The sequence below is a fragment of the Narcine bancroftii genome, chromosome 12, assembly GCF_036971445.1.
Source record: "Narcine bancroftii isolate sNarBan1 chromosome 12, sNarBan1.hap1, whole genome shotgun sequence".
Taxonomy (NCBI): Eukaryota; Metazoa; Chordata; class Chondrichthyes; order Torpediniformes; family Narcinidae; genus Narcine; species Narcine bancroftii.
Window position 1 is genome coordinate 44,337,716 of NC_091480.1, and position 27,829 is coordinate 44,365,544.

General features: G+C 53.9%; 2 protein-coding genes across 3 annotated transcripts in view; one reads left to right on the top strand and one right to left on the bottom strand.

Annotated features, from left to right (window-relative positions):
* The window catches only part of nsmce1 (NSE1 homolog, SMC5-SMC6 complex component), a 62,711-nt gene extending 44,568 nt beyond the window's left edge, over window positions 1-18,143 (bottom strand). Inside the window, exon 1 of one of the 2 annotated variants that reach the window (XM_069906323.1) lies at window positions 18,067-18,143. The gene's annotated coding sequence lies outside the window, so the exon portion shown is untranslated. The remainder of the gene's footprint in view (window positions 1-18,066) is intronic. The other variant, XM_069906324.1, reaches the window with a different exon arrangement.
* Window positions 18,144-18,145: 2 nt separating this feature from the next.
* Window positions 18,146-27,829, top strand: part of LOC138747258 (interleukin-4 receptor subunit alpha-like) — a 73,141-nt gene continuing 63,457 nt past the window's right edge. The window contains exon 1 of the mRNA XM_069906315.1: window positions 18,146-18,396. Within this exon, the coding sequence (XP_069762416.1) occupies window positions 18,346-18,396 (51 nt within the window). The 5' untranslated portion in view covers window positions 18,146-18,345. The remainder of the gene's footprint in view (window positions 18,397-27,829) is intronic.

A 27,829-nucleotide genomic window follows, 5' to 3' on the forward strand; every position in this document is an offset into this window, starting at 1 on the left:
TGTCCCCTCTACATGCCCTATTCCCCTTCTCCCCTCTCCCTCACCTTGTCACCTCTCCCACCCTTTTCGCCTCTCCCTCCCCTCATTCCCTTGTCCCCTCTCCCTCTCCTTGCCCCTCTCTGTCACCCTCTCCTCTTCCCTTTGTCTCCTCTCCCTCCCCTTTTCCCCTCTCCCCCTTGTCCCATCTCACTCACTTTTCCCCTCTCCCTCCCCTCTTCCGTTTGTCGCCTCTCCCTCCCCTTCTCACCTCTCCATCCCCTTGTCCCCTCTACCTCCCCTTTTCCACTCTACATCCCCTTCTGCTTGTCCCCTCTCCCTTTACCTCTCCTTTTTCCCTTGTCCCCTCTACCTCCCCCTTACCCCTCACCCTCTCCCCTCTCCCTGCCCTTTTCCCCTTGTACCCTCTCCATCGCCCTGCCCCTTTCCCCTTGTCCCCTCCCCTCCCCTTGTCCCCTTTCCCTCCCCTTGTCCCCTCTCCCTTGCCTTGTCCCCTTCATCCCCTCTCCCTTGCCTTGTCCCCTTCATCCCCTCTCCCTGCCCTTTTCCCCTTTGTCCCCTCTCCCTCCTCGTGTCCCCTCTCCCTCCCCTTTTCCCCTTGTACCCTCTCCCTCCCCTTGTCCCCTCTCCCCCATCATCAGCTTTTCCCCTCTCCCTCTCCTTGTCCCCTCTCCCTCCCCTTGTCCCCTCTCCCTTCCCTTGTCCCCTCTCCCTCCCCTTGTCCCCTCTCCCTCCTCTTGTCCCCTTTTCCCCTCTCCCTCCCCTTGTCCCCTCTCCCCATCGTTCCCTTGTCTCCTCTCCCTTCCCTATTCCCCTTCTCCCCTCTCCCTCGCCTTGTCACCTCTCCCACCCTCTTCCCCTCTCCCTTTCATCATTCCCTTGTCCCCTCTCCCTCTCCTTGACCCTCTGTCACCCTCTCCTCTTCCCCTTGTCTCCCCTCCCTCCCCTTTTCCCCTCTCCCCCTTGTCCCCTCACTCCCCTTTTCCCCTCTCCCTCCCCTCTTCCGTTTGTCACCTATCCCTCACTTTGACCCCTCTACCTCCCCTTTTCCCCTCTAAATCCCCTCCTGCTTGTTCCCTCTCCCTCCCCTCACCCTCTCCCCTCTACCTGCCCTTTTCCCCTTGTACCCTCTCCCTCACCCTGCCCTTTTCTTCGTCCCCTCCCCCTCCCCTTGTCCCCTCTCCCTCCCCTTGTCCCCTCTCCCTCCCCTTGTCCCCTCTCCCTCCTCTTGTCCCCTTTTCCCCTCTCCCTCCCCTTGTCCCCTCTCCCCATCGTTCCCTTGTCTTCTCTCCCTTCCCTATTCCCCTTCTCCCCTCTCCCTCGCCTTGTCACCTCTCCCACCCTTTTCCCCTCTCCCTTTCATCATTCCCTTGTCCCCTCTCCCTCTCCTTGACCCTCTGTCACCCTCTCCTCTTCCCCTTGTCTCCCCTCCCTCCCCTTTTCCCCTCTCCCCCTTGTCCTCTCACTCCCCTTTTCCCCTCTCCCTCCCCTCTTCCGTTTGTCACCTATCCCTCACTTTGACCCCTCTACCTCCCGTTTTCCCCTCTAAATCCCCTCCTGCTTGTTCCCTCTCCCTCCCCTCACCCTCTCCCCTCTACCTGCCCTTTTCCCCTTGTACCCTCTCCCTCACCCTGCCCTTTTCCTCGTCCCCTCCCCCTCCCCTTGTCCCCTCTCCCTCCCCTTGTCCCCTCTCCCTCCCCTTGTCCCCTCTCCCTCCCCTTGTCCCCTCTCCCTCCCCTTGTCCCCTCTCCCTCCCCTTGTCCCCTCTCCCTCCCCTTGTCCCCTCTCCCTCCCCTTGTCCCCTCTCCCTCCCCTTGTCCCCTCTCCCTCCCCTTGTCCCCTCTCCCTCCCCTTGTCCCCTCTCCCTCCCCTTGTCCCCTCTCCCTCCCCTTGTCCCCTCTCCCTCCCCTTGTCCCCTCTCCCTCCCCTTGTCCCCTCTCCCTCCTCTTGTCCCCTCTCCCTCCCGTCCCCTCTCCCTTGCTTTGTCCCCTTCATCCCCTTCCTGCCCTTTTCCCCTGTCCCCTCTCTGTCCCCGTGTCCCCTCTCTCTCCCCTTGTCCCATCTCCCTCCCCTTGTCGCCACTCACTCCCCTTTTCCCCTTGTCCCCCTTCCTTCCCTTTTCCCTTTGTCCCCTCTTCCCCTCTTCCGCTTGTTGCCTCTCCCTTCGCTTTTCCCATCTCCCTCCCCTTTTCACCTCACCCTCCACTTTTACCCTTGTCCCCTCTCCCTTTACCTCCCCTTTTCACTTTTTTCTTTACCTCCCCTTTTCCCATCTCCCTGCCCTTTTCCCCTTGTCCCCTCTCCCTCTCCTCTTCCACTTGTCCCCTCCCCCTTTACCTCCCTTTTTCCCCTTCTCCCCTCTACCTCCCCTTTTCCCATCTCCCTACCCTTTTCCCCTTGTCCCCTCTCCCTCTCCATGCCCTTCCGCTTGTCCCTTCTCCCTTTACTTCCCCTTTTCCCCTCTACCTCCCCTTTTCCCATCTCCCCCCTCCCTGCCCTTTTCCCCTTTTCCCCTCTCCCTCTCCATGCTCTTCCGCTTGTCCCTTCTCCCTTTACTTCCCCTTTTCCCCTTCTCCCCTCTACCTCCTCTTTTGCCATCTCCACTCTCCCTGCCCTTTTCCCCTTGTCCACTCTCCCCTCTTTTCCCCTCTCCCCCTTGTCCCCTCACTCCCCTTTTCTCCTCTCCCTCCCCTCTTCCGTTTGTCACCTCTCCCTCCCCTTGTTACCTCACCTCCCTTTTCCCCTTATCCCCTCTCCCTCCCCTTTACCCCTTGTCCCCTCTATCAGCCCTCTTCCGCTTGTCCCCTCTCCCTTTTCCTCCCCTTTTCTCTTTCTCCCCTCTACCTCCCCTTTTCCCATCTCCTCTCCCTGCCCTTTTCCCCACTCCCTCGCCTTGTCCCCTCTCCCACCCTTGTCCCCTCTCCCCCTTGTTGCCTCTCACTCACCTTTTCCCCTCTCCCTCCCCTCTTCCATTTGTCCCCTCTCCCTCCCCTTGTTACCTCACCTCCCCTTTTCCCCTTGTCCCCTCACCTCCCCTTTTCCCCTTGTCCCCTCTCCCTCCCCTTTTTGCCTTGTCCCCTCTCCCTCCCCTTTTCCCCTTGTCCCCTCCACCTGCCCTCTTCCACTTGTCCCCACTCCCTTTACCTCCCCTCTTCCCCTTGATAACCAGGCTGATACCTGGAATGGCAGGAATAACATGAGGAAAGATTGCGCAAATTGGGATTGTACTCGCTGGAGTTTAGAAGATTGAGAGGGGATCTCATAGAGACATATAAAATTCTGGCAGGACTGGACAGAACGGATGCGGAAGGGATGTTTCCGATGGTGGGGGAGTCCAGAACCCGGGGCCATGGTTCGAGGATAATAGGCAATCCATTTAGAACCGAGATGAGGAGGAATTTCTTTACCCAGAGGGTGGTGAATCTGTGGAATTCATTGCCACAGAGAGCAATGGAGGCAGGTTCATTGAATATATTTAAGAGGGAATTAGATATATTTCTTCAGTATAAGGGAATTAGGGGTTACGGAGAGAAGGCGGGGATGGGGTACTGAACTTTAAGATCAGCCATGATCTCATTGAATGGCGGAGCAGGCTTGAAGGGCCGAACGACCTACTCCTGCTCCTATCTTCTATGTTTCTCCCCTCTCCCTCCCCTTTTCCCATCTCACCTCTCCCTGCCCTTTTCCCCTTGTCCCCTCACCCTCGCCTTGTCCCCTCTCAAAACCTTGTCTCCTCTCCCTCCCCTCATTCCCATGTTCCCTCTCCCTCTCTTCTCCTTGTCTCCTCTCCCTCTGTCCCCTCTCACTCCCCTTTTCCCCTCTCCCTCCCCACTTCCATTTGTTGCCGCTCCCTCCTCTTTTCCCCTCTCCCTCCCCTTGTTACCTTACCTCCCATTTCCCCTTGTCCCATCTACCTCCCCTCTTCTATGTCCCCTCTTTTACCTCCCCTTTTCCCCTCTACCTCCCCCTTTCCCATCTCCCCTCTCACTGCCCTTTTCCCCTTGTCCCCTCTCCCTCTCTCTGCCCTTTTCCTTCTCCCCTCTCCCTCCCCTTGTCCCCTCTCCCCCTTGGCCCTCTCACTCCCCTTTTTCCCCTCTCCCTCCCCTTTCCCTCCCCTTGTTACTTCATCTCCCCTTTTCCCCTTGTCCCCTATCCCTCCCTTTTTCCCCTTGTCCTCTCTAATTGCCCTCTTCTGCTTCTCCTCTCCCTTTACCTCCCCTTTTCCCCTTCTCCCCTCTACCTCCCCTTTTCCCATCTCATCTCCCCCTATCCTCTTCCCCTTGACCCCTCTCCCTCTCTCGCTTGTCCCCTCTCCCTCCTTATCCCTCTCCCTCCCCTTGTTGCCTCTCCCTCATTTTCCCCTTGTTCCCACCACCTCCCCTTTTCCCCTCTCCCTCCCCTTTTCCCCTCTCCCTCCTCTTTTCCCCTCTCCCTCCTCTTTTCCCCTCTCCCTCCTCTTTTCCCTTCTCCCTCCTCTTTTCCCCTCTCCCTGCCCTTTCCCCTTGACCCTCTACCTCTCCCTGCCCCTTTCCCTTGTCCCCTCTCCCTCCCCATATCCCCTCTCCCTCCCCTTTCCCCCTTGTCCCCTCACTCCCCCTGTTGCCTCTCCCTCCCCTTTTCCCTTCTCCCTTCCCTTTTCCTTTCTCCTTCCCCTTTTCCCTTCTCCCTCCCCTTTTACCCTTGTTTCCTCTACCTCCCCTTTTCCCCTTGTCCCCTCTCCCTCCTCTTTTCCCATTGTCCTCTCTACCTCCCCTCTTCCCCTTGTCCGCTCTCCCTCTACCTCCCCTTTTCACCTTGTCCCCTCTCCCTCCCCTTGTCTTCTCTCCTTCCCATTGTCTCCACTAACTCCCCTTTTCCCCATGTCCCCTCCCCTTTTCTTCTTGTCCCCTCCCTCCTTTTCAACCCTCACTTACCCCTCTCCCTGCCCTTTCCCCTTGTCCCCTCTCCCTCCGCCTCCCCTTTACCCCTCTCCCTGTCTTCCCCTTGACCCCTCTCCCTCCCCTCTTCCCCTTGACCCCTCACCCTCCCCTATTCCCCTTGACACCTCACCCTCCCCTCTTCCCCTTGACACCTCACCCTGCCTTCCCCTTGACACCTCACCCTCCCCTCTTCCATGTCCCCTCCCTCCACTTTTCCTCTCTCCCTCCCTATTACCTCTCTCCATCCCTTTTTACCCTTGTACCCTCTCCCACCCCATTTCCCATCTCCCTTCCCTTTTCCGCACTCCCTCTCCTTCCATTTTTCCCCTTGTCCCCTCTCCCTCCCCTCTTCCCCTTGTCCGCTCTCCCTTTACCTCCCCTTTTCACCTTGTCCCCTCTCCCTCCCCTTGTCCTCTCTCCTTCCAATTGTCTCCACTCACTCCCCTTTTCCACGTCCCCTCCCCTTTTCTCCTTGTCCCCTCCCTTTCCTTTTCAACCCTCACTTTCCCCTCCCCCTGCCCTTTCCCCTTGACCCTCTCCCTCTCCCTGCCTTTCCCCTTGTCCCCTCTCCCACCCCTTTTCCCCTCTCCGTCCCCATTTCCCCTCTACCTTCCCTTTCCCACCCTCTCCCTTCCCTTTTACCCTTGACCCTTCTCCCTCCCCTTTTCCCCTTGTCCCCTCTCCCTCCCCTTTTCCCCTCTCCCTCCCCTTTTTCCCTTGTCCCCTCTCGCTCCCCTTTTTCATTCTCCCTCCCATTATCCCCTTGTCCCCTCTCCCTCCCCTTTTCCCTTGTTCCCTCCATCTCCCCTTGTCCCCTCTCCCTCCCCTTGTCGCCTCTCCTTCCCATTGTCCCCACTCTCTACCCTTTTCCCCAAGTCCGCTCCCCTTTTCTCCTTGTCCCCTCCCTCTCATTCCCCCTCCCTCTCCCTGCCCTTTCCCCTTCTCCCCTCTCCCTCCACCCCCCCTTTTACCCTGACCCTGCCCTTTCCCCTTGACCCCTCTCCATCCCCACTTCCCCTTTTACACCTCTCCCTCCCCTCTTCCACTTGTCCCCTCCCATTGTGCCCTACCTCCACTTTTCCCCTCTCCATCCCTATTACCACTCTCCATTCCTTTTTACCCTTGTCCCCTCTCCCTCCCCTTGTCCCCTCTCCCTCCCCTTTTCCCCTCACTCCCTTTCTCCTCTCCATCCTTTTTACCCTTATCCCCTCCCTATCTTTCTCCCACCTCCCTTTCCCTTCTCCCTGCCCTTTCCCCTTCACCCTGTCCCTCCCCTTTTCTCCTGTCCCTCCCCTTTTCCTCTTGTCCTCTCTCCCTCCTCATTTCCCCTCACCCTCCACTTTTCCTCTCACACTCCCCTTTCCCCTCACCCTCCCCTTTGGCCCTCTCCCTCCCCTTGTCGCCTCTCCCTCCCTTGTCACCTCTCCCTCCCCTTTCTCCCCCTCTCTCCCCTTTTATCCTTGTTCCCTCTCCCTTTCCCTCCCCTTTTCCCCTTGTCCCCTCTCCCTTTACCTCCACTCTTCACCTTGTCCCCTCTCCCTTCCCTTGTCCCCTCTCCTTCCCATTGTCCTCAATCTCTCCCGTTTTCCCCATGCCCCCTCCCCTTTTCTCCTTGTCCCCCATCTCCATTTCCCTCCATTTGACCCTCACCTCTCCCTCCTCTTTTCCCCTTCTCCCCTCTCCCTTCCCTTGTCCCCTCTTCCTCCCCTTGTCTCCTCTCCTTCCCATTGTCCCCACTCACTCCCATTTTCTCCTTGGCCCCTCCCTCTGCTTTTCCCCCTCCCTCTCCCTCCCCTTGTCCCCTCTCCCTCCCCTTGTCCCCTCTCCTTACCATTGTCCCCACTCACTCCCATTTTCCACATGTCCCCTCCCCTTTTCTCCTTGGCCCTTCCCTCTGCTTTTCCCCCTCCCTCTCCCTGCCATTTCCCCTTCTCCCCTCCCTCCACCTCCCCTTTTACCCTCACCCTGCCCTTTCCCCTTGACCCCTCTCCATCCCCTCTTCCCCTTGACACCTCTCCCTTCCCTTTTCCACATCCCCTCCCATTGTGCCCTCCCTCCACTTTTCCCCTCTCCAACCCTATTACCCCTCTCCATCCCTTTTTACCCTTGTCGCCTGTCCCTCCCCTTGTCCCCTCTTCCTTGTCCCCTCTCCCTACCCATTTCCCCTCACTCCCTTTCTCCTCTCCATTCCTTTTTACTCTTGTCCCCACCCTATCTTTTTCCCACTTACCTTTCCCTTTCCCCTCACCCTGCCCTTTTCCCTTCACCCTCTCCCTCCCCTTTTCCCCTTGTCCTCTCCCTCCACTTGTCACCTCTCCCTTTTTCCCTCACCCTCCCCCTTTCCCCTCACCCTCCACTTCTCACCTCTCCCTCCCCTTGTCACCTCACCCTCTCCTTGTCGCCTCACCCTCTCCTTGTCGCCTCTCCCTCCCCTTGTCGCCTGCCCCTCCCCTTTACCCATTGTCCCCTCTCCCTTTCCCTCCCCTTTTTCCCATGTCCCCTCCCCTTTTCTCGTTGTCCCCCTCTCCATTTCCCTCCATTTGACCCACACCTCTCCCTGCCCTTTTCCCCTTGTCCCCTCTGCCTCCCCTTGTCCCCTCTCCATCCCATTGTTCCCACTCCCTCCCCTTCCCTCTCGTCCCCTCACCTTTTCTCCTTGTCCATTCCCTCTTCTTGTCCCCCTCCCTCTCCCCATCCTTTCCTTGTCCCATTTCCCTCCACCTCCCCTTTACCCCTCTCCCTGCCCTTTCCCCTTGACCCCTCTCCCTCCCTTCTTCCCCTTGACACCTCACCCTCCTCCCCTCTTCCACGTCCCCTCCCATTGTCCCCTCTCCCTCCACTTTTCCCCTGTCCCTCCCTATTATCCCTCTCCATCCCTTTTTACCCTTGTTCCCTCTCCCTCTCCATTTCACATCTCCCTCCCATTTTCCATCTCTCTCCCCTTGTTCCCCTTTTCCCCTTGTCCCCTCTCTCCCCTTTTCCCATTGTCCTCTCTACCTCCCCTCTTCCCCTTGTCCCCTCTCCATTTACCTCCCCTTTTCACCTTGTCCCCTCTCCTTCCCATTGACCACACTCTCTCCCCTTTTCCACGTCCCCTCCTTTTCTCTTTGTCCCCTCCCTCTACTTTTCACCCCTCCCTTTCCCCTCTCCTTGCCCTTTCAACTTGTCCCTCTCCTTGTCGCCTATCCCTCCCCTTTTCTCTTCTCCCTCCCCTTTTCCCCTCTCCCTCCCCATTTCCCCTCTCCCTCCCCTTTTCCCCATCCCTCCCCTTTCGCCTCTCCCTCCACTTTCCCCTTGTCGCCTGTCCCTGCCCTTTTCCCCTAGTCCCCCTCTCCCTTCCCTTGCCGCCTCTACCTCCCCTTTTCCCCTTGTTCCCTCCACCTCCCCTTTTCCCCCTGCCCCTCTCCCCTTTTCCCCTCTCCCTTTCCCCTTGTCCCCTCTCCCTCCCCATTTCCACTCTCTCTCCCCTTTCCCCTGGCCCTCCCTATTACCTCTCCATCCCTTTTTACCCTTGTCCTCTCTCCCTCACCTTTTCCCCTTGACCCTCTCCCTCCCCTCTTCCTCTTGACACCTCTCCCTCCCCCTTTTCCCCTCTCCATCCCTATTACCCATTTACATAAATTTTTAACCTTGTCCCCTGTCCCTCCCCTTTTCCCATCAACCTTCCCTTGTCCCCTCTACCTCTCCTTGTCCCCATGTCCACCTCTACCTCTCCTTGTCCCCATGTCCCCTCCACTTTTCTCCTTGTCACCTTACTCTCCTTTTCCCCCTCCCGCTCCCTGCCTTCCCCTTTCCCCTCTCCCTCCGCTCTTCCCCTTGACACCTATCCCTCGCTTCTTCCACTTGTTCCCTTCCATTGTCCCCTCTCCCTCCCCATTTTCCCTCTCCCTCACCTTTTCCCATTCCCTCCCCTTGTCACCTCTCCCTCTCCTTTTCCCCTTGACCCTCTCCCTCCCCTCTTGACACTCTCCCTCCCCTCTTGACCCTCTCCCTCCCCTCTTCCTTGAACCCTCTCCCTCCCCTTTTCCCCTCTCCATCCCTATTACCCATCTCCATTACTTTTTAACCTTGTCCCATCCCTCCCATTTTGTCATCACCCTCCCCTTGTCCCCTCTCCTTGACCCCTTCTCCCCTCCCCTTTTCTCCTTGTCACCTTCCTCTCCTTTTCACCCTCCCTCTTCCTGCCCTTTCCCCTTTTCCCCTCTCCCTCCGCTCTTCCCCTTGACACCTCTCCCTCGCTTCTTCCACTTGTCCCCTTCCATTGTCCCCTCTCCCTCCCTTTTTCCCCTCTCCCTCTCTTTTTCCCCTCTCCATCCCTTTTAACCCTTGTCTCCTCCCTCTACTTTTCCCACTTCCCTTTCCCTTCTCCCTGCCCTTTCCATTTGACCCTCCCTCTCCTCTCCCTGCCCTTTTCACATTGTCCTCTCTCCCTCCCCCTTTCCCATCTCTCTTCCCTTTTCCCATCTCACTTCCCTTTTCACCTCTCCCTCACTTGTACCCTCTCCTTCATCTTGTCCCCTCTGCTTCCCATTGCCCCCTCTCCCTCCCCTTTATCCCCTGTCCCCTCCCCTTTTCTCCTTGTCCCCTCTTCCTCTGCAATTCCCCTCCCTCTCCTTTTCCCCTTGACCATCTCCCTCCACTTTTCCTCTTGACACCTCACCCTCCCCTCTTCCAGCTGTCCCCTTCCATTGTCCCCTCCCTCCCCTTTTCCCCTCTCCATCCCTATTACCCATCTCCATCCCTATTATCCCTCTCTCCATTACATTTTACCCTTGTCCCCTGTCCCTCCCCTTTTCCCATCCCATCACCCTCCCCTTGTCCCCTCTCCCTCCCCTTGTCCCCTCTCCCTCTCCTTGTCCCCATGTCCCCTCCCCTTTTCTCCTTGTCACCTCCCTCTCCCTGCCCTTTCCTTTTCCCCTCCACCTCCCCTTTTCCACTCTCCCTCCTCTTTTCCCCTTGACACCTCTCCTTCGCTTCTTCCACGTCCCCTCTCATTGTCCCCTCTCCCTTCCCTTTTCCCATCTCACTTCCCTTTTCACCTCTCCCTCCCTTGTACCCTCTCTTTCACCTTGTCCCCTCTCCCTCCCCTTTTCCCATCTCCCTTCCCTTTTCCCCTTGTCATCTCTCCCTCCACTTGTCGCCTCCCCCTCCCCTTTTCCCCTTACCGTCCGCATTTCACCTCTCCCTCCACATTTCCCCTCTCACTCCCCATTTCTCCTTGCCCCCTCTCCCTCCCTTTTTCCCATTGTCCCCTCTCCCTTTACCTCCCCCTTTCCCCTTGTCCCCTCTCCCCCTCTCCCTTTACCTCCCCTTTTCCCCTTGTCCCCTCTCCCTTTACCTCCCCATTTCCCCTTGTTCACTCTCCCTCCCCTTTTCACCTCTCCCTCCCTTGTCCCCTCTCCTTCACCTTGTCCCCTCTGCTTCCCATTGGCCCCTCTCTCCCTCCCTTTTTCCCATTTTCCCCTCTCCCTTTACCTCCCTTTTTCCCCTTGTCCCCTCTCCCTTTACCTCCCCTTTTCCCCTTGTCCCCTCTCCCTTTACCTCCCCATTTCCCCTTGTTCACTCTCCCTCCCATTTTCTCCTCTCACTCCCCTTTTCACCTCTCCCTCCCTTGTCCCCTCTCCTTCACCTTGTCCCCTCTGCTTCCCATTGGCCCCTCTCTCCCTCCCTTTTTCCCATTTTCCCCTCTCCCTTTACCTCCCCTTTTCCCCTTGTCCCCTCTCCCTTTACCTCCCCTTTTCCCCTTGTCCCCTCTCCCTTTACCTCCCCATTTCCCCTTGTTCACTCTCCCTCCCATTTTCTCCTCTCACTCCCCTTTTCACCTCTCCCTCCCTTGTCCCCTCTCCTTCACCTTGTTCCCTCTGCTTCCCCTTGTCCTCTCTCCCTCCACTTGTCACCTCTCCCTCCCCTTTTCCCCTTACCCTCCACATTTCGCCTGTCCCTCCACATTTCCCCTCACTCCCCAATTCTCCTTGCCCCCGCTCCCTCCCTTTTTCCCATTGTCCCCTCTCCCTTTACCTCCCCTTTTCCCCTTGTCGCCTCTCCCTCTGCTATTCCCCTTCCTCTCCTTTTCCCCTTCACCATCTCCCTCCCCTCTTCCCCTTGTCCCCGCTCCCTCCCCTTTTCCACTTGTCCCCTCTCCCTCCCTTTTTCCCTTCTCCATCCCTTTTCACCCTCATTTCCTCCCTCTCCTTTTCCCACCTCCCTTTCCCTTTCCCCTCTCTCCCTCCCCTCTTACCCTTGACACCTCTCACTCTCTTCTTCCACTTGTCACCTTCCATTGTCCCCTCTCCCTCCCCTTTTCCCCTATCTCCTTTTCCCCTGGCCCTCCCTATTACCTCTCCATCCTTTTTTACCCTTGTCCCCTCTCCCTCACCTTTTTCCATCTCCCTCCCCTTGTCACCTTGTCCCCTCTCCCTCCCTGTTTCCCCTCTCCATCCCTTTTTACCCTTGTCTCCTCCCTCTCCTTTTCCCACCTCCCTTTCCCTTTCCCTTTCCCATCTCCCTGCCCTTTCCCATTGACCCTCTCCTCTCCCTCCATATTTCCCCTCTCCCTTCCCTTTTCCCATTGTCTCCTCTCCCTTTACCTCCCATTTTCCCCTTGTCCCCTCTCCCTTTACCTCCACATTTCCCCTTGTTCACTCTCCCTCCCCTTTTCCCCTCACTCCCCTTTTTTCCTTGTCCCCTCTCTCTCCTTTTCCCCCCTCCCTTTCCCTTTCCATTCTCCCTGACCTTTTCCCTTGCCCCTCTCCCTTCCCTTGTCCACTCTCCTTCCCATTGTCCCCACTCTCGACCCTTTTCCACATGTCCCCTCCCCTTTTCTCCTTGTCCCCTCCCCTTTTCTCCTTGTCCCCTCCCCTTTTCTCCTCTCCCTTTCCCCTCTCCCTGCCCTTTCCCCTTGAGCCTCTCCCTCTCCCTGCCCTTTTCCCCTTGTTGCCTCTCCCTCCCCTTTTCCCCTCTCCCACCCCTTTTCCCCTCTCCTTCCCCATTTCCCCTCTCCCTCCCCATTTCCCCTCTCCCTCCCCCATTTCCCCTCTCCCTCCCCCATTTCCCCTCTCCCTCCCCCATTTCCCCTCTCCCTCCCCCCATTTCCCCTCTCCCTCCCCATTTCCCCTCTCCCTCCCCTTTTCCCCTCTTCCCCTCTCCATTACTTTTTAACCTTGTCCCCTGTCCCTCCCCTTTTCCCATCACCCTCCCCTTGTCCCTTCTCCCTCTCCCACTCCCTGCCCTTTCTCCTTTTCCCCTCCACTTCCCCTTTTCCCCTCTCCCTCCCCTCTTCCCCTTGACACTTCTCCCTCACTTCTTCCACTTGTCCCCTTTCATTGTCCCCTCTCCCTCCCCTTTTCCCCTCTCTCCCCTCTCCCTTTACCTCCCCATTTCTCCTTGTTCACTCTCCCTCCCATTGTCCTCTCCCTCCCTTTTTCCCCTCTCCATCCCTTTTTACCCTTGTCTCCTCCCTCTCCTTTTCCCACCTCACTTTCCCTTCTCCCTGCCCTTTCCCATTGACCCTCTCCTCTCCCTGCCCTTTTCACGTTGTCCTGTCTCCCTCCACTTGTCGACTCTCACTCCCCTTTTCCCCTTACCGCTTTTCACCTCTCCCTCCCCATTTCCCCTCTCCCTCCCCTTTTCTCCTTGCCCCCTCTCCCTCCCCTTTTCCCCTTGTTCCCTCCCCTTTTCCCCTTGTTCCCTCCCCTTTACCCCTTGTCCCCTCTCCCTCCCCTTGTCCCCTCTCCCTCCCCTTGTCCCCTCTCCCTCCCCTTGTCCCCTCTCCCTCCCCTTGTCCCCTCTCCCTCCCCTTGTCCCCTCTCCCTCCCCTTGTCCCCTCTCCCCTTGTCCCCTCTCCCTCCCCTTGTCCCCTCTCCCTCCCCTTGTCCCCTCCCTCCCCTTGTCCCCTCTCCCTCCCCTTGTCCCCTCTCCCTCCCCTTGTCCCCTCTCCCTCCCCTTGTCCCCTCTCCCTTCCCTTGTCCCCTCTCCCTCCCCTTGTCCCCTCTCCCTCCCCTTGTCCCCTCCCTCTCCTTTCTCCTCTCCATCCCTATTAACCCTCTTCATTACTTTTTACCCTGCACCTGTCTCTCCCCTTTTACCATCACTCTCCCCTTGTCCCCTCTCCTTGTCCCCTCCCCTTTTCTCCTTGTCACCTCCCTCTCCTTTTCCCCCATCCCTCTCCCTGCCCTTTCCCATTTTCCCCTCCACCTCTCCTATTCCCCTCTACCTCCCCTCTTCCACTTGACACCATTCCATCGCTTCTTCCACTTGTCCACTTTCATTGTCCCCTCTCCCTCCCCTTTTCCCCTCCCCCTCCCTTTTCCCCTTTCTCTCCCTTTTTCCCCTCTCCTTCCCTTTTCCCGTCTCCATCCCTTTTTACCTTGTCTCCTCCCTCTCCTTTTCCCACCTCCCTTTCACTTCTCCCTGCCCTTTCCCATGGACCCTCTCCTCTCCCTGCCCTTTTCATGTTATCCTCTCTCCCTCCGCTTTTCCCATCTCACTTCCCTTTTCCCCTTGTCCTCTCTCCCTCCACTTGTCACCTCTCGGTCCCCTTTATCCCTTGTCCCCTCTCCCTCTGCCATTCCCCTCCCTCCCCCTTTTCCCCTCTCCCTCACTTTTTCCCATCTCCCTCCCCTTGTCACTTTTCCTTCCACTTGTCCTCTTTTCGCCTTGTCCCCTCTCCCCTTTTCCTCTCCCTCCCATTGTCCCCTCTCCCTCCCATTGTCCCCTCTCCCTCCCATTGTCCCCTCTCCCTCCCATTGTCCCCTCTCCCTCCCATTGTCCCCTCTCCCTCCCATTGTCCCCTCTCCCTCCCATTGTCCCCTCTCCCTCCCATTGTCCCCTCTCCCTCCCATTGTCCCCTCTCCCTCCCATTGTCCCCTCTCCCTCCCATTGTCCCCTCTCCCTCCCATTGTCCCCTCTCCCTCCCATTGTCCCCTCTCCCTCCCATTGTCCCCTCTCCCTCCCATTGTCCCCTCTCCCTCCCATTGTCCCCTCTCCCTCCCATTGTCCCCTCTCCCTCCCATTGTCCCCTCTCCCTCCCATTGTCCCCTCTCCCTCCCATTGTCCCCTCTCCCTCCCATTGTCCCCTCTCCCTCCCATTGTCCCCTCTCCCTCCCATTGTCCTCTCCCTCCCATTGTCCCCTCTCCCTCCCATTGTCCCCTCTCCCTCCCATTGTCCCCTCTCCCTCCCATTGTCCCCTCTCCCTCCCATTGTCCCCTCTCCCTCCCATTGTCCCCTCTCCCTCCCATTGTCCCCTCTCCATCCCTTTTTAACCTTGTCTCCTCTCCCTCCTTTTCCTCTTGTCCCCTCTCCATCCCATTGTCCCCTCTCCATCCCTTTTTCCCATCTCCCTTCCCTTTTTCCCATCTCCCTTCCCTTTTTCCCATCTCCCTTCCCTTTTCCCCTTGTCCTCTCTCCCTCCACTTGTCACCTCTCCCACCCCTTTTCGCCTCTACTTCCCCTTTTCCCATTCTCCCCTCTCCCTTTAACTCCCCATTTCCCCTTGTTCACTCTCCTTCCCATTGTCGTCTCCCTCCCTTTTTCCCCTCTCCATCCCTTTTTACCCTTGTCTCCTCCCTCTCCTTTTCCCACCTCCCTTTCCCATTGACCCTCTCCTCTCCCTGCCCTTTTCACTTTGTCCTCTCTCCCTCCCCTTTTCCCATCTCCCTTCCCTTTTCCCCTTGTCCTCTCTCCCCCAACTTGTCGCCTCTCACTCCCCTTTTCCCCTTACCCTCCCTCGTCCCCTTTCCTTCACCTTGTTCCCTCTGCTTACCATTGTCCCCTCCCCTTTTCTCGTCCCCTGTCCCTCTGCTATTCCCCTCCCTCCTTTTCCCCTTGACCATCTCCCTCCCCTCTCCCTCCTTTTCACCTCTGTCCCCTTTTCCCCTCTCCCACCCCTTTCCCCTCTCCCACCCCTTTCCCCTCTCCCTTCCCATTTCCCCTCTCCCTTCCCATTTCCCCTCTCCCTTCCCATTTCCCCTCTCCCTTCCCATTTCCCCTCTCCCTTCCCATTTCCCCTCTCCCTTCCCATTTCCCCTCTCCCTTCCCATTTCCCCTCTCCCTTCCCATTTCCCCTCTCCCTTCCCAATTCCCCTCTCCCTTCCCAATTCCCCTCTCCCTTCCCATTTCCCCTCTCCCTTCCCATTTCCCCTCTCCCTTCCCATTTCCCCTCTCCCTTCCCATTTCCCCTCTCCCTTCCCATTTCCCCTCTCCCTTCCCATTTCCCCTCTCCCTTCCCATTTCCCCTCTCCTTTCCCATTTCCCCTCTCCCTTCCCATTTCCCCTCTCCCTTCCCATTTCCCCTCTCCCTTCCCATTTCCCCTCTCCCTTCCTATTTATCCTCTCCCTTCCTATTTCCTCTCCCTTCCTATTTCCCCCCTCCCTTCCTATTTCCGATCTCCCTTCCTATTTCCACTCTCCCTTCCTATTTCCCCTCTCCCTTCCTATTCACCTCTCCCTTCCTATTTCCCCTCTCCATCTTTTTACCCTTGCCCTGTCTCACTCCCCTTTCCCCCTCTCCCCTTTTCCCCTCTCCCTCCCCTTTTCCCCTCTCCCTCCCCTTTTCCCCTCTCCCTCCCCTTTTCCCCTCTCCCTCCCCTTTTCCCCTTCTCACTCCCCTTTTCCCTTTCTCTCCTCTCCGTCCCCTTTTCCCCTCTCCCTTCCTATTTCCCCTCTCCCCATTTCCCCTCTCCCTCCCCCTTTTCCCCTTCTCCCTCCCCTTTTCTCCTTGTCCTCTCCCTCTCCTTTTCCCCCTTCCTCTCCCTGCCCTTTCCTCATCCCCTCGTTCCCTCTACCTCCCCTTTTCCCCTTGTTCACTCTCCCTCCCCTATTCAAGTCCCCTCGGCCTCCCCTTTTCCCCTCGGCCTCCCCTTTTCCCCAGTTTCCCCTCGGCCTCCCCGTTTCCCCTCGGCCTCCCCGTTTCCCCTCGGCCTCCCCGTTTCCCCTCGGCCTCCCCGTTTCCCCTCGGCCTCCCCGTTTCCCCTCGGCCTCCCCGTTTCCCCTCGGCCTCGCCTTTTCCCCTCTCCTTCCCATTGTCCCCACTCCCTCCTCTTTTCCCCTCTCCCTGCCCTTTCCCTTTGATCCCTCTCATCGCTCCCTTGACATCTCTCCCTCCCCTCTTCCACTTGTTCCCTCTCCCTCCCCTTTTCCCCTTGTGCCCTCTCCGTTTACCTCCACTTTTCACTTTGTCCCCTCACTCTTTACCTCCACTTTTCACCTCGTTCGCTCTCCCTTTACCTCCACTTTTCACCTTGTCCCCTCTCCTTCCCATTGTCCCCAATCACTCCCTCTTTCCCCATGTCCCCTCCCCTTTCCCCATGTCCCCTCCCCTTTCCTCGAGTTGTCCCCTACCTCTCCTTTTCCCCTCTTTCCCTTTCCTCTCTCCATGCCCTTTTCCCCTTGTCCCCTCTCCTTCCCAATGTCCTGAATCTCTCCTTTTCCTCATGTCCCCTCCCCTTTTCTCTACGTCCCCTCCCTCTCCTTTTCCCCCTCCCTTTTCCTCGGCCCCTCCCCTTTTCTCTACTTGTCCCCTCCCTCTCCTTTTCCCCCTTTTCCCCTTCCCCTCTCCCTGCCCTTTCCCCTTGACCCTCTCCCTTCTCTTGTTCCCTCTCCTTCCCATTGTCCCCTCTCCTTCCCATCGCTCCCTCCCCATTTCCCCTTGACCCCTCTCCCTCCCCTCTTCCCCTTGACCCTTCGCTATTCAAATTGTCTCCCTCCTTCCCATTGTCCCCTCTCCCTTCACCTCCCCTTGTCCCCTCTCCCTTCACCTCCCCTTGTCCCCTCTCCCTTCACCTCCCCTTGTCCCCTCTCCCTTCACCTCCCCTTGTCCCCTCTCCCTTCACCTCCCCTTGTCCCCTCTCCCTTCACCTCCCCTTGTCCCCTCTCCCTTCACCTCCCCTTGTCCCCTCTCCCTTCACCTCCCCTTGTCCCCTCTCCCTTCACCTCCCCTTGTCCCCTCTCCCTTCACCTCCCCTTGTCCCCTCTCCCTTCACCTCCCCTTGTCCCCTCTCCCTTCACCTCCCCTTGTCCCCTCTCCCTTCACCTCCCCTTGTCCCCTCTCCCTTCACCTCCCCTTGTCCCCTCTCCCTTCACCTCCCCTTGTCCCCTCTCCCTTCACCTCCCCTTGTCCCCTCTCCCTTCACCTCCCCTTGTCCCCTCTCCCTTCACCTCCCCTTGTCCCCTCTCCCTTCACCTCCCCTTGTCCCCTCTCCCTTCACCTCCCCTTGTCCCCTCTCCCTTCACCTCCCCTTGTCCCCTCTCCCTTCACCTCCCCTTGTCCCCTCTCCCTTCACCTCCCCTTGTCCCCTCTCCCTTCACCTCCCCTTGTCCCCTCTCCCTTCACCTCCCCTTGTCCCCTCTCCCTTCACCTCCCCTTGTCCCCTCTCCCTTCACCTCCCCTTGTCCCCTCTCCCTTCACCTCCCCTTGTCCCCTCTCCCTTCACCTCCCCTTGTCCCCTCTCCCTTCACCTCCCCTTGTCCCCTCTCCCTTCACCTCCCCTTGTCCCCTCTCCCTCCCCTTGTCCCCACCCCCTCATCCCCTCTCTTCCCCTTTCCCCTCTCCCTCCCCTTGTCCCCTCTCCTTGTCCCCTCCCCCTCATACCCTCTCCCTCTCCTTGTCCCCTCCCCCTCGTCCCCTCTCTTCCCCTTCCCCTTCCCTTTCCCCTCTCCCTCCCCTTGTGCCCTCTCCCTCCCCTTGTGCCCTCTCCCTCCCCTTGTGCCCTCTCCCTCCCCTTGTGCCCTCTCCCTCCCCTTGTGCCCTCTCCCTCCCCTTGTGCCCTCTCCCTCCCCTTGTGCCCTCTCCCTCCCCTTGTGCCCTCTCCCTCCCCTTGTGCCCTCTCCCTCCCCTTGTGCCCTCTCCCTCCCCTTGTGCCCTCTCCCTCCCCTTGTGCCCTCTCCCTCCCCTTGTCCCCTCTCCCTCCCCTTGTCCCCACTCCCTGCTCTTTTCCTCATGTCCCCTCCCTCTCCTTTTCACCCCTCCCTCTTCCTGCTCTTTCCCCTCTCCCTCCACCTCCTTGCCCTTTCCCCTTGTCCCCTCTGCTTCCCCTTGTCCTCTCTGTCTCCCCTTTTCCCCTCTTCCTGCCCTTTCCTCTTGACCACTCTTCCTGTCCTCTTCCCCTTAACACCTCTCCCTCTCCTCCTCTTCCCCTTTTTCTCCTTTCTTACCCCTGGATCTTCACAGCCCGGTTTCCCAGAAGGCACCGCGTCGACTCCGCGCGGTGCATTGTGGTGAGTGGCGGCCCGGCAATGAATCGGCCCCTGAAATCCCCGTAGATTAGCCGTTACGGCTGGTCGGATGGTGGGCAGGGCCCGTGGTACCAGGCTGCTGGAGGGAGATGGGCTGGGCCATCTGGTGACACGGGCTGCTGCTGGCAGGAAGGCTGCTCCACGTCTGAGGAAACAAGCGGCTCTGTCGGGGCTTGGTGGGAGAGCGAACGCTCGTTCATGCAGGCGGTGGCACAGGCTGGAATGGAGTACGGGCTGAACGCAACTGGGGTACGGGCTGAGTCTGGCTGGGGTATGGAGGGTGTAGCACCGGAACATAATGCTGGACTAAACCTCTGCTGGGTGTCTGTACCCACATTCTGCACTCTCTGTTTGTTCCTGTGTCTAACTTTTAAGTAGCTTGAACCCATTTAAATGCTACCAGACAATCGATAACTTTCCCTTCCTTTCACCAGAAATGCATGCCCTTCGACATTTTCATCCTAGACAAGATTCATACCCTTCTAACCTATCTATTGCCTCATAATTTTATAAATTTCTATCAGGTCTCAGCTTGTGATGCTCCATAAAGAATAGCCAAAGTTTGTCCAATCTCTTCTCATTGTTCATGCTCATTAATCCAAGTTGTAAGCTAATAAGCATCCTTGTAAATCACTTGTGTACCCTTTCCAAAGCATCCATATCATTCCTGCGATGGGGTGACTAGATTACACACCATTCTCCCAGGTGTGGCTTCACCAAAGTGTATCAAACTACATCATGGCTTCCTTACTTTTACATTCAATGCCCAAACTAATGAAGGCAAGCATACCCTTGCATCCACTCCAGTTCTATTGCCAGTAAATCCAGCACAAGAGACTCCTCCAGAAAGTTGTGAGGCCTTAACTGTGTGGATTAAAAGGGGCTTATAGGAAGAAAGCAGAGAGGAAGGAAAGTTCCACAAGGATCGGTTCTGGGCCCTTTGCTCTTTGTGATTTTTATAAATGACCTGGATGAAGAGGCAGAAGGGTGAGTCAGTAAGTTTACGGATGACATGAAGGTTGGAGGAGTTGTGGATGGAGCTGAAGGTTGTTGAAGGTTACAAGAGGATATAGACAGGATGCAGAGTTGGGCAGAAAAGTGGCAGTTGGATTTCAATCTGGATAAGTTTGAGATGAAGCATTTTGGAAAGACAAACCAGAAGGTTAAGTAGAGGGTAATGGTTGGTTACTAAGGAGTGTGGATGAACAGATCCATACATCCCTGCTGCACAGAGGTTGATAGGATAGTTAAGAAGACCTATGGGATGCTGAGCTTCATTAATAGGGAGATTGAGTTCAGGAGAGGTCATGTTGCAACTCTACAAATCTCTGGTGAGACCACACTTGGAGTGTTGTGTTCAGTTCTGGTCATTTCATTATAAGAAGGATGTGGAAGCTATGGAGAGGGTGCAGAGAAGATCTATTAGGATGTTGCCTGGATTTGGAAACAAGTCTTAAGAGTCAAGGTTAGCAGAGCTGGGACTTTTCTCTTTTCAGTGTAGAAGGATGAGAGGAGACTTGATAGAGGTCTGCAAGATAGATAGAGGCATAGATAAGGTGGACTGCCAACACCTTTTTCCCAGGGTAGGGTCGACAAACCTATATAAAGCAAAGGGAGGGAAGTTTAGGGGTAAGTTTTTTTTTAACAAAGCTGCGTGTGTCTGGAATGCCTTGCCTGGGATTGTGGTGGAGGCTGAAACATTGGGGACATACAAGAGATTCTTAGACGGGCACATGGATGGAAGAAAAATAGAGGGTTACAGGGTTGAGAGTGTTTAGTATTTTTTGTAATATATTGGTCTGCACAATGTTGAGGGCTGAAGGGCATGTATTATCTTGTAGGGTTCTATGTAAGAAAGCGCATTGATGAAGCAGAGCGGTGGAAGTGGTGTATGTGGATTTTAGTAAGGCATTTGACAAGGTACTCCATGCAAGGCTCACTCAAAAAGCATGAAATCCAAGGAGACCTTGCTTTGTGGATTCAGAATTGGCTTGTGCAGAGAAAACAGAGGGTGATTGTAGATGTTTGTACTGTGTATGGACATCAGTAACCAGGGGTGTTCCACAGAAATCTCCTGGAGCCCCTCTTTGTGATTTTTATAAATGAACTGGATGAGGAAGTGATAGGGTGAAATAGTAAGTTTGCGGAAGACATGAAAGTGGGTGGTAGTGTTCATAGACTAGAGCAGGGGTGTCAAACTCAAATTCACGGAGGGCCAAAATTAAAAACTTGGACTAAGTCGAGGGCCGAACTAAATATTTATTGAAAATTTTCAACAACATCTGCATGTTTTCTCCTCTTTCAACATATGTAATGTTAAACTTTTTCTTATTAAAATAAATGTTTAATAATAGTTTTGGATAAACTCTTTCCAGAAGCATTAACAAATGAGAAATAAAATATTCAATAAATAATATTTCTCTATAGAGGATTTGTCAAATGTTGCTAGTGTGCTGTCGAATAGTAAAATCTGAGGGCTATTGAGAATGTGGGAGAATAACATGATTCCTGAAACAATCAAATGGGTGACTGATTGTGGGCATGAACTCTAGCAGGGTTATTTGCCATGCCCTTTTTCCATTGGTACACATATCCTTTGATTTACACACTTTTCAAGTTTTATGCCTAATGAGCTTGTATCCAGGTGCAGGATCATTTTTAACCAGGAATATATTTATCACTGTGACATGAAACTATTGGAAGATCGTTTTATCCTGAGATTAAAGTTCATAATACTTACTCAGGCCTGTGTGCGGGAGGGCGGGGTTTGCGGGCGATCGGGTTGGACAACGACAGTGCGGGGGCATCGGCTCTCGCTCAGGGCAGAATCTCGGCGGATCAGCGGCCCCGTCACCATGAGTCGCGGGTCGGCCTGCGGCAGGGAGGGGGAGTGGGCAACGGTCCTGGCAAGGTCAGGCCCGAGGCCTCCGGTTCCGGGCGCTGGGAAGCGGCCTTGGCTTCCCCTGACACCGGCCAGGCCCCAAAACCAGAGTCCTCGGTGAGACCCTGCAACGTAAACAGAGGAGGTGGGGGCGATTAGCAGGCTGACGCCAATGCATTCTGGGATTTGTTGTATTACTGTGCATGCGCTATACTGGCGCGGCGGCCAGCGGGCCACCTCTAATACATTTTTGAAATGATCTTGCGGGCCAAATTTGGCCCGCGGGCCAGAGTTTGACGTGTGCCCTATGCCATCGGAACTCTGTAATTAGTAAGGGATTGCTTAAGGTGGGATGTGAGTGGGAAGGAAAGGGTAAGAATCACTGCTCTAGACCCAATTGTTACTGAAATATTTTGCTTGAGAAAAATTGTCATTGGCCCATTTCCTTTAGCGTTCTGAAACCGTGCACATGACGAGTCAATGAGGGATGATTAAAGCAGTGGTCTTCAAGCTTTTTCTTCCCACCCACAGACCACCTTAAGCAATCCCTTACTAATCACAGAGCACCAATGGCACAGGGACGCAAGTGGAAAGAAAAAGGTTGAGACTGTTGTATTGTGGTAACTCCACATCTGATTAGGTTAATTGTTAGGCAAGTGGTCAGAGAAGGACCCCCTCCCCCACCCCAAGAAAGGCTTAAATCACAGGAACAAAATAAGCTTCCGTCTCACTGCTCCCAATCTTACACACAGTCCTGATGTGGAATGTGGGGTCGCAGCTCCACGTTCACCCGAGTTCAGGTGCTGTCTGTGTGGAGTTTGTACGCTCTCCCCTTGTCTTGGACCAACAGGTCGGTCGCCTGACGAAGGCACCCGAACCCCCCGTTGAAACGCCGGCGTCCGGGGCGGTGGAGGAATTAGCTGAGAAGAGCGCGTTGTTCCCACCCCCCTCCCATGGTTGGAGAGGGATTAAACGGCGATCTCACGGCGCCGGGCTCGTCTCCAACAAAAGGAGCGGGAGACAGGGTCCGCCGCGCACGGAGCGAGGGGGAAGGCATCGCCAACGAGACGTTCGGTCCGGCGTCGCCGCTGAAGCGCAGACCCAGCGAGGATGGTCCCCAACTCCAGCCGCGTCTGTGTGTCCAGGAGCCGGGCGGGCTGAGTGCAGCGCTCCGATCCCCGGGATTCGGGACTCTGAGATCCCTCCACACCTCTGGCGTCTTCATTTTCACCTTCAGTGTGCATCTGCTATACTGGCGCGGCGGCCAGCGGGCCAACTCTAATATATATTTAATATGATCTTGCAGGCCAAATATAATTATATCACGGGCCAAATTTGGCCCGCGGGCCAGAGTTTGACATGTGTGGACTAGAGGGTTGCCAAAGGTTACAAAGGGACAATGATAGGATGCAAAGCTGGGCTGAGAAGTGGCAGGTGGAGTTTAAATCAGAAAAGTGACATGATTCATTTCAGTAGGTCAAATTTGAAGGCAGAATACAATGCTAATGAGAGAACTCTGAGCAGTGTGGACGAACGGGGAGATCTTGGGATCTGTGTCCATGTCCATGGGACCCTAAAAGCTGCTGCACAAGTTGATGGTGTGTTGGCCTTCATTAACTGTGGAATAGAGTTCAAGAGCCTTGAGGTATTGTTACAGATATATTTTCTTCTTTGGCTTGGCTTCGCGGACGAAGATTTATGGAGGGGGTAAAAAGTCCACGTCAGCTGCAGGCTCGTTTGTGGCTGACCAGTCCGATGCGGGACAGGCAGACACGATTGCAGCGGTTGCAAGGGAAAATTGGTTGGTTGGGGTTGGGTGTTGGGTTTTTCCTCCTTTGCCTTTTGTCAGTGAGGTGGGCTCTGCGGTCTTCTTCAAAGGAGGCTGCTGCCCGCCAAACTGTGAGGCGCCAAGATGCACGGTTTGAGGCGTTATCAGCCCACTGGCGGTGGTCAATGTGGCAGGCACCAAGAGATTTCTTTAGGCAGTCCTTGTACCTTTTCTTTGGTGCACCTCTGTCACGGTGGCCAGTGGAGAGCTCGCCATATAATACGATCTTGGGAAGGCGATGGTCCTCCATTCTGGAGACGTGACCCATCCAGCGCAGCTGGATCTTCAGCAGCGTGGACTCGATGCTGTCGACCTCTGCCATCTCGAGTACCTCGACGTTAGGGGTGTGAGCGCTCCAATGGATGTTGAGGATGGAGCGGAGACAACGCTGGTGGAAGCGTTCTAGGAGCCGTAGGTGGTGCCGGTAGAGGACCCATGATTCGGAGCCGAACAGGAGTGTGGGTATGACAACGGCTCTGTATACGCTTATCTTTGTGAGGTTTTTCAGTTGGTTGTTTTTCCAGACTCTTTTGTGTAGTCTTCCAAAGGCGCTATTTGCCTTGGCGAGTCTGTTGTCTATCTCATTGTCGATCCTTGCATCTGATGAAATGGTGCAGCCGAGATAGGTAAACTGGTTGACCGTTTTGAGTTTTGTGTGCCCGATGGAGATGTGGGGGGGCTGGTAGTCATGGTGGGGAGCTGGCTGATGGAGGACCTCAGTTTTCTTCAGGCTGACTTCCAGGCCAAACATTTTGGCAGTTTCCGCAAAGCAGGACGTCAAGCGCTGAAGAGCTGGCTCTGAATGGGCAACTAAAGCGGCATCATCTGCAAAGAGTAGTTCACGGACAGATATATAAGACCTGAGTAAAATCCCACTTGGAATATTGTATTCAGTTCTGGTCACTTCATTACTGGAAGGCCTGGATGCTGCAGAGAGGGTGCAGAGGATGCTGCCTGGATTAGGGAGCATTCTTTATGAGGATACATTGAGTGAACTTGGTCTTTTGATGTTGGGTTACCTGGTAGTGGTATCCAAGATAATGAGAAGTATTGATTGCCAGAGGTATTTTTTTCCCAGACCTGAAATAGCTAACAAGTTTTAAGATGTTTGGGAGTATGTTCAGGGAGGTAAGTTCTTCACACAGAGTTACCACCAATCATGGTGGAGGTTCAATAGGTTCTTGTAAAAGTCTATTAGATAGGTAACACGGAAAGAGAAAAATGGAGGGTTATGTAGTAGAAAAATTTGGGGAAATTGTTAAAGAAGGTTATTAGGTCAGTACAACACTCTGGGCCAAAGAGCCTGAATTGTGCAGTAGATTTCTACTTTCTGTCTGGACCGCAAAACATTGACTGAGCATCTCTACCTATAGATGAGTCCTCCAGCAATTTTTTGTAAGTGAACTAAACTTCCTGGACATGACCAGGAATTACAGCAATTTTTTGTAAGTGAACTAAACTTCCTGGACATGACCAGGAATTATGCGGGAATGAAAAGGGACAATACAGGGTTGTCAAGCAAAGAACGCCGGAACTGAAACAAACAAGATGGAGGGAGTTATCTAAAACTGGGAAATTGAGTAGAGTCCTTCAGGACCATATGCCTCAAGTTATTCCACAGTGCAGGAGGCCACAGAAGGAGAAGCCAGATAGGTTAAAATGACTGGAAAACTAAAGCTCAGGGTCTGAATGCAGGTGCTCCGCAAAGGGGTCATCTGGACCCTTCTTGGGACAGGGAGTCTGATGTTGGCCATGCAAACAACATTCCCTGCTTATGTGATTAAGGCCTCATTCCCAGAGAGTGTAATTTGTGGTAGGTTTTGGTCTTGATCGGCCAAAGTCTGGCCTAATGCACTGAGAATTCTAGATCTCCACCATCAACGACTGATGGCTACTGAGAAACAGCAAGTAGTCTATTAATACTGGGATCCAAGAAAGAGTCTTCTTTGTTGAAGGGCAGTGTTAGAATGTAAATTGGTGGGGTGAGGACCTTGTTTTACAATTTCCTGAATTCTGTTCCAGTGCGTGGTTAAAACTAGATTAGTGACCACAGTCTTGTGAAGTCATTGTTTACATGTAATCCACTTCCTCTTTATACTATCTTTTTATGTGGGATTGTGCCATCTGCCACCTTATTGCTTTCCTTCCTATCTTTAACGGAAGATAATTTGATGAAAAATGAACAGATCTACTTTTGTTGCTGAGTTCATTCGGTGAAATGGAAAACTTTATGCCGAGATTAAAGAGAAAGAAGTCATATATTTATCAGAAACCTTAATCTATTGGTTGTGATATAATCTATGATATCAGGCCACATATCTGTTCATGGTCTCTGGCACTGCCAGACCAGATGGCATTAACATCGACCTCCAGTTTCTGTCAGCCCCTGAAACCCCCCCCATCTTTTCTCTATCTCTTGCTCTCTCTCTCTCCTGTCTCCTTTTGTGTATCCCAACACTACCCTCCCCTTCCCCAATCAATCTTCACCTGTCCTCTTATCCCATTAACAGCTTTTTCCCATTGATCGGTTCCCCCCCCCCCATTCTTCCCTTTCCACCAGCCCTTTAATATAGGCCCCTGTCTGCTCTTTGGTCAGGCCCAAAACACTGATAATATATTTTTGGTAATATATTGCTGTGAGACCTGTAGAGTCCTCCAGCATCTGCAGACTTTTGTGTTTCACATCTGTCCTATCTGCTTTTCTTAATACTTCCTACATTGACTCCCTCATTCATTATATTTTTCCAACAATTGCCTTGTGGTACCTCCCCCTGTGACCACAAGAAGTGTTACTTTGCACTCACACCTCCTCCCTCAACACCATTTGGGGCCCCAAACCATCCTTCCACGTGTGAATCTGCAGAGGTTAGCAACTGCATCCAGTGGTCCCATTTTGGCCTCCCCTACATCAGGGAGACTGGATGCAGGTTGGAACATTGTTGAGCTGAGACTTTTGCACAGTTTGGTACAACATCAAGGACCTCCCAGTGGCTAACCGTTTCAATTCCACACCATACTGACATGAATGTCCATTGTCTCGTGCTCTGCCAGGAATTGGAGGAGGAACACCTTTTATTCCACCTTTGCAGTCTCCAATGAGATAGCATCCTCCAATTCCTTTCCCTCATCTCTTTCTCCCTTCCTCCAACACCCAACCCTTTCCCTTCTCCTTTCAGAGAGCTATCTTATTAGCACTCTGTCCTCTCGCCTGATCGCTTCTTAAATGATTTCTCTTCTACCCTCCCACCTGCATCCACCTATTACCTCTTACCTGTTGGTCTGTTCCTCCTCATTCCACTTCCCCACCCCCAACCTTTTTATTTCTGTTTTCCAGCACACCTGAGGAAGATCCCAGGTCCAAAATCTTAACTGTCTTTTACTTTCTTTGAATGCTGAGTTTCTCCAGCACCTTTGTGTACAATATCATAAAGGACCCCCATCACCCTGGTAAACAACCTCTTCTCACGGCTCCCTTCTGGCAGAAGGTACAGAAGCCTTTTTTTTCAGACCCTCTGGGTTCAAGTACAGTTTCTTTCCAACTGCTAACAGGCTCTTAAACCTCCCTGAACTGAAGCATAACCCTCATACAAGAACACCAAACATCTGTTGTTCTACTTTGTACTCTCGGCCAACTAATTGTGAATATTTATAAATTATTATATTTTCTCTTTCTTTTATGTTATTTTTGGTATCTTAATGATGCTTAAGATGCATATCTGGGAAGCTCCAGCCAGACTATCCATACATCTGTACATCGTACATAGTTATTTCAATTTAGATGTACAGCACAATAACAGGCCCTTCTGTCCCATGTGCCCGTGCCACCCAATTACACCCAATTGACCTAAAACCCCCATATGTTTTGAAGGATGGGAGGAAACTGGAGCGCCCAGAGGAAATCCATGCAGACACAACAAGAACATACAAACTCCTTACAGACAGTGCTGGATTCGAACCCCGATCCCGATCACTGGTGCTGTAACAGCATATTGCTAACCGCTATGCTAATGAATAAAGTCTCATTCATTCATTCATTTGAACATTGCCACTTTATTGTATTCTTCTTTCTGTGTGTGAGCAATTGAACTTATCGATTCTCATAATTGGACACACTAGATCTATTTAGCAGCCTGCAGGATGCTACATGCTGGCCTCTAAGAATGACTTTGGTCTGAAGAGCCATGGAAAGAATTCCCATGTCAGGCCTGAGTCATGCAAGTATGCCTGACCGTAATCATTGCACAAGTACGTCATTTCTGAGAAACCAGATCCCTTCATTGTTAGAAGCTGGAACACAGCTCCTTTTTAGATTTTAATCTAAATAAGCCCAAATAGTGGAGGTCAGGCAATGTTCCAATAGAAGGGAAACATTCAAAGTATATAACACACAACTCTGCCAATATTCGCTACCTAACTTTTTGGATTTTTAATTCTGATAAATTGGATTGTCTATTATGGACAGATTTGGAATTGAGATCTATACAGCAGTATTCAGTGTCCTCTTTATTGGGGACCTCTCTTCCATTTGGCTTTTCCAAGATCAATAGGAATATATCTAATCCAATACTCGAACATATATTGTGAATCTGGTTCTAATTTAGGAATATTTTTAATTTAAAAAAACTCGTCTTACCTAGTGCTATCTCTCTATTTTTTTCAACCATGTGGAAAATCAAAAGTATTATTTCTTTTGCAAATTTATTTAAGAAAGGTTGTTTAATGTATTTTGAACAACTTGCAAGTAAATAGGACTTACCAAATACCATTTTTTTTAGAAATTTCTTAAATACCATATTACTGGATTTTTAATTTGTATATCCACCAAATTTAGTTGATAATATTTTTCAATTGACTCCTTCTCAGAAAGGGTTAATTAGAATTATATATGATAGATTATTAAAATTATGTCCAGTTCTTTGTGATAAGGTTAAAAAGGATTGGGAATTGGAACTTGAAAAACCCTTATCAGAGGA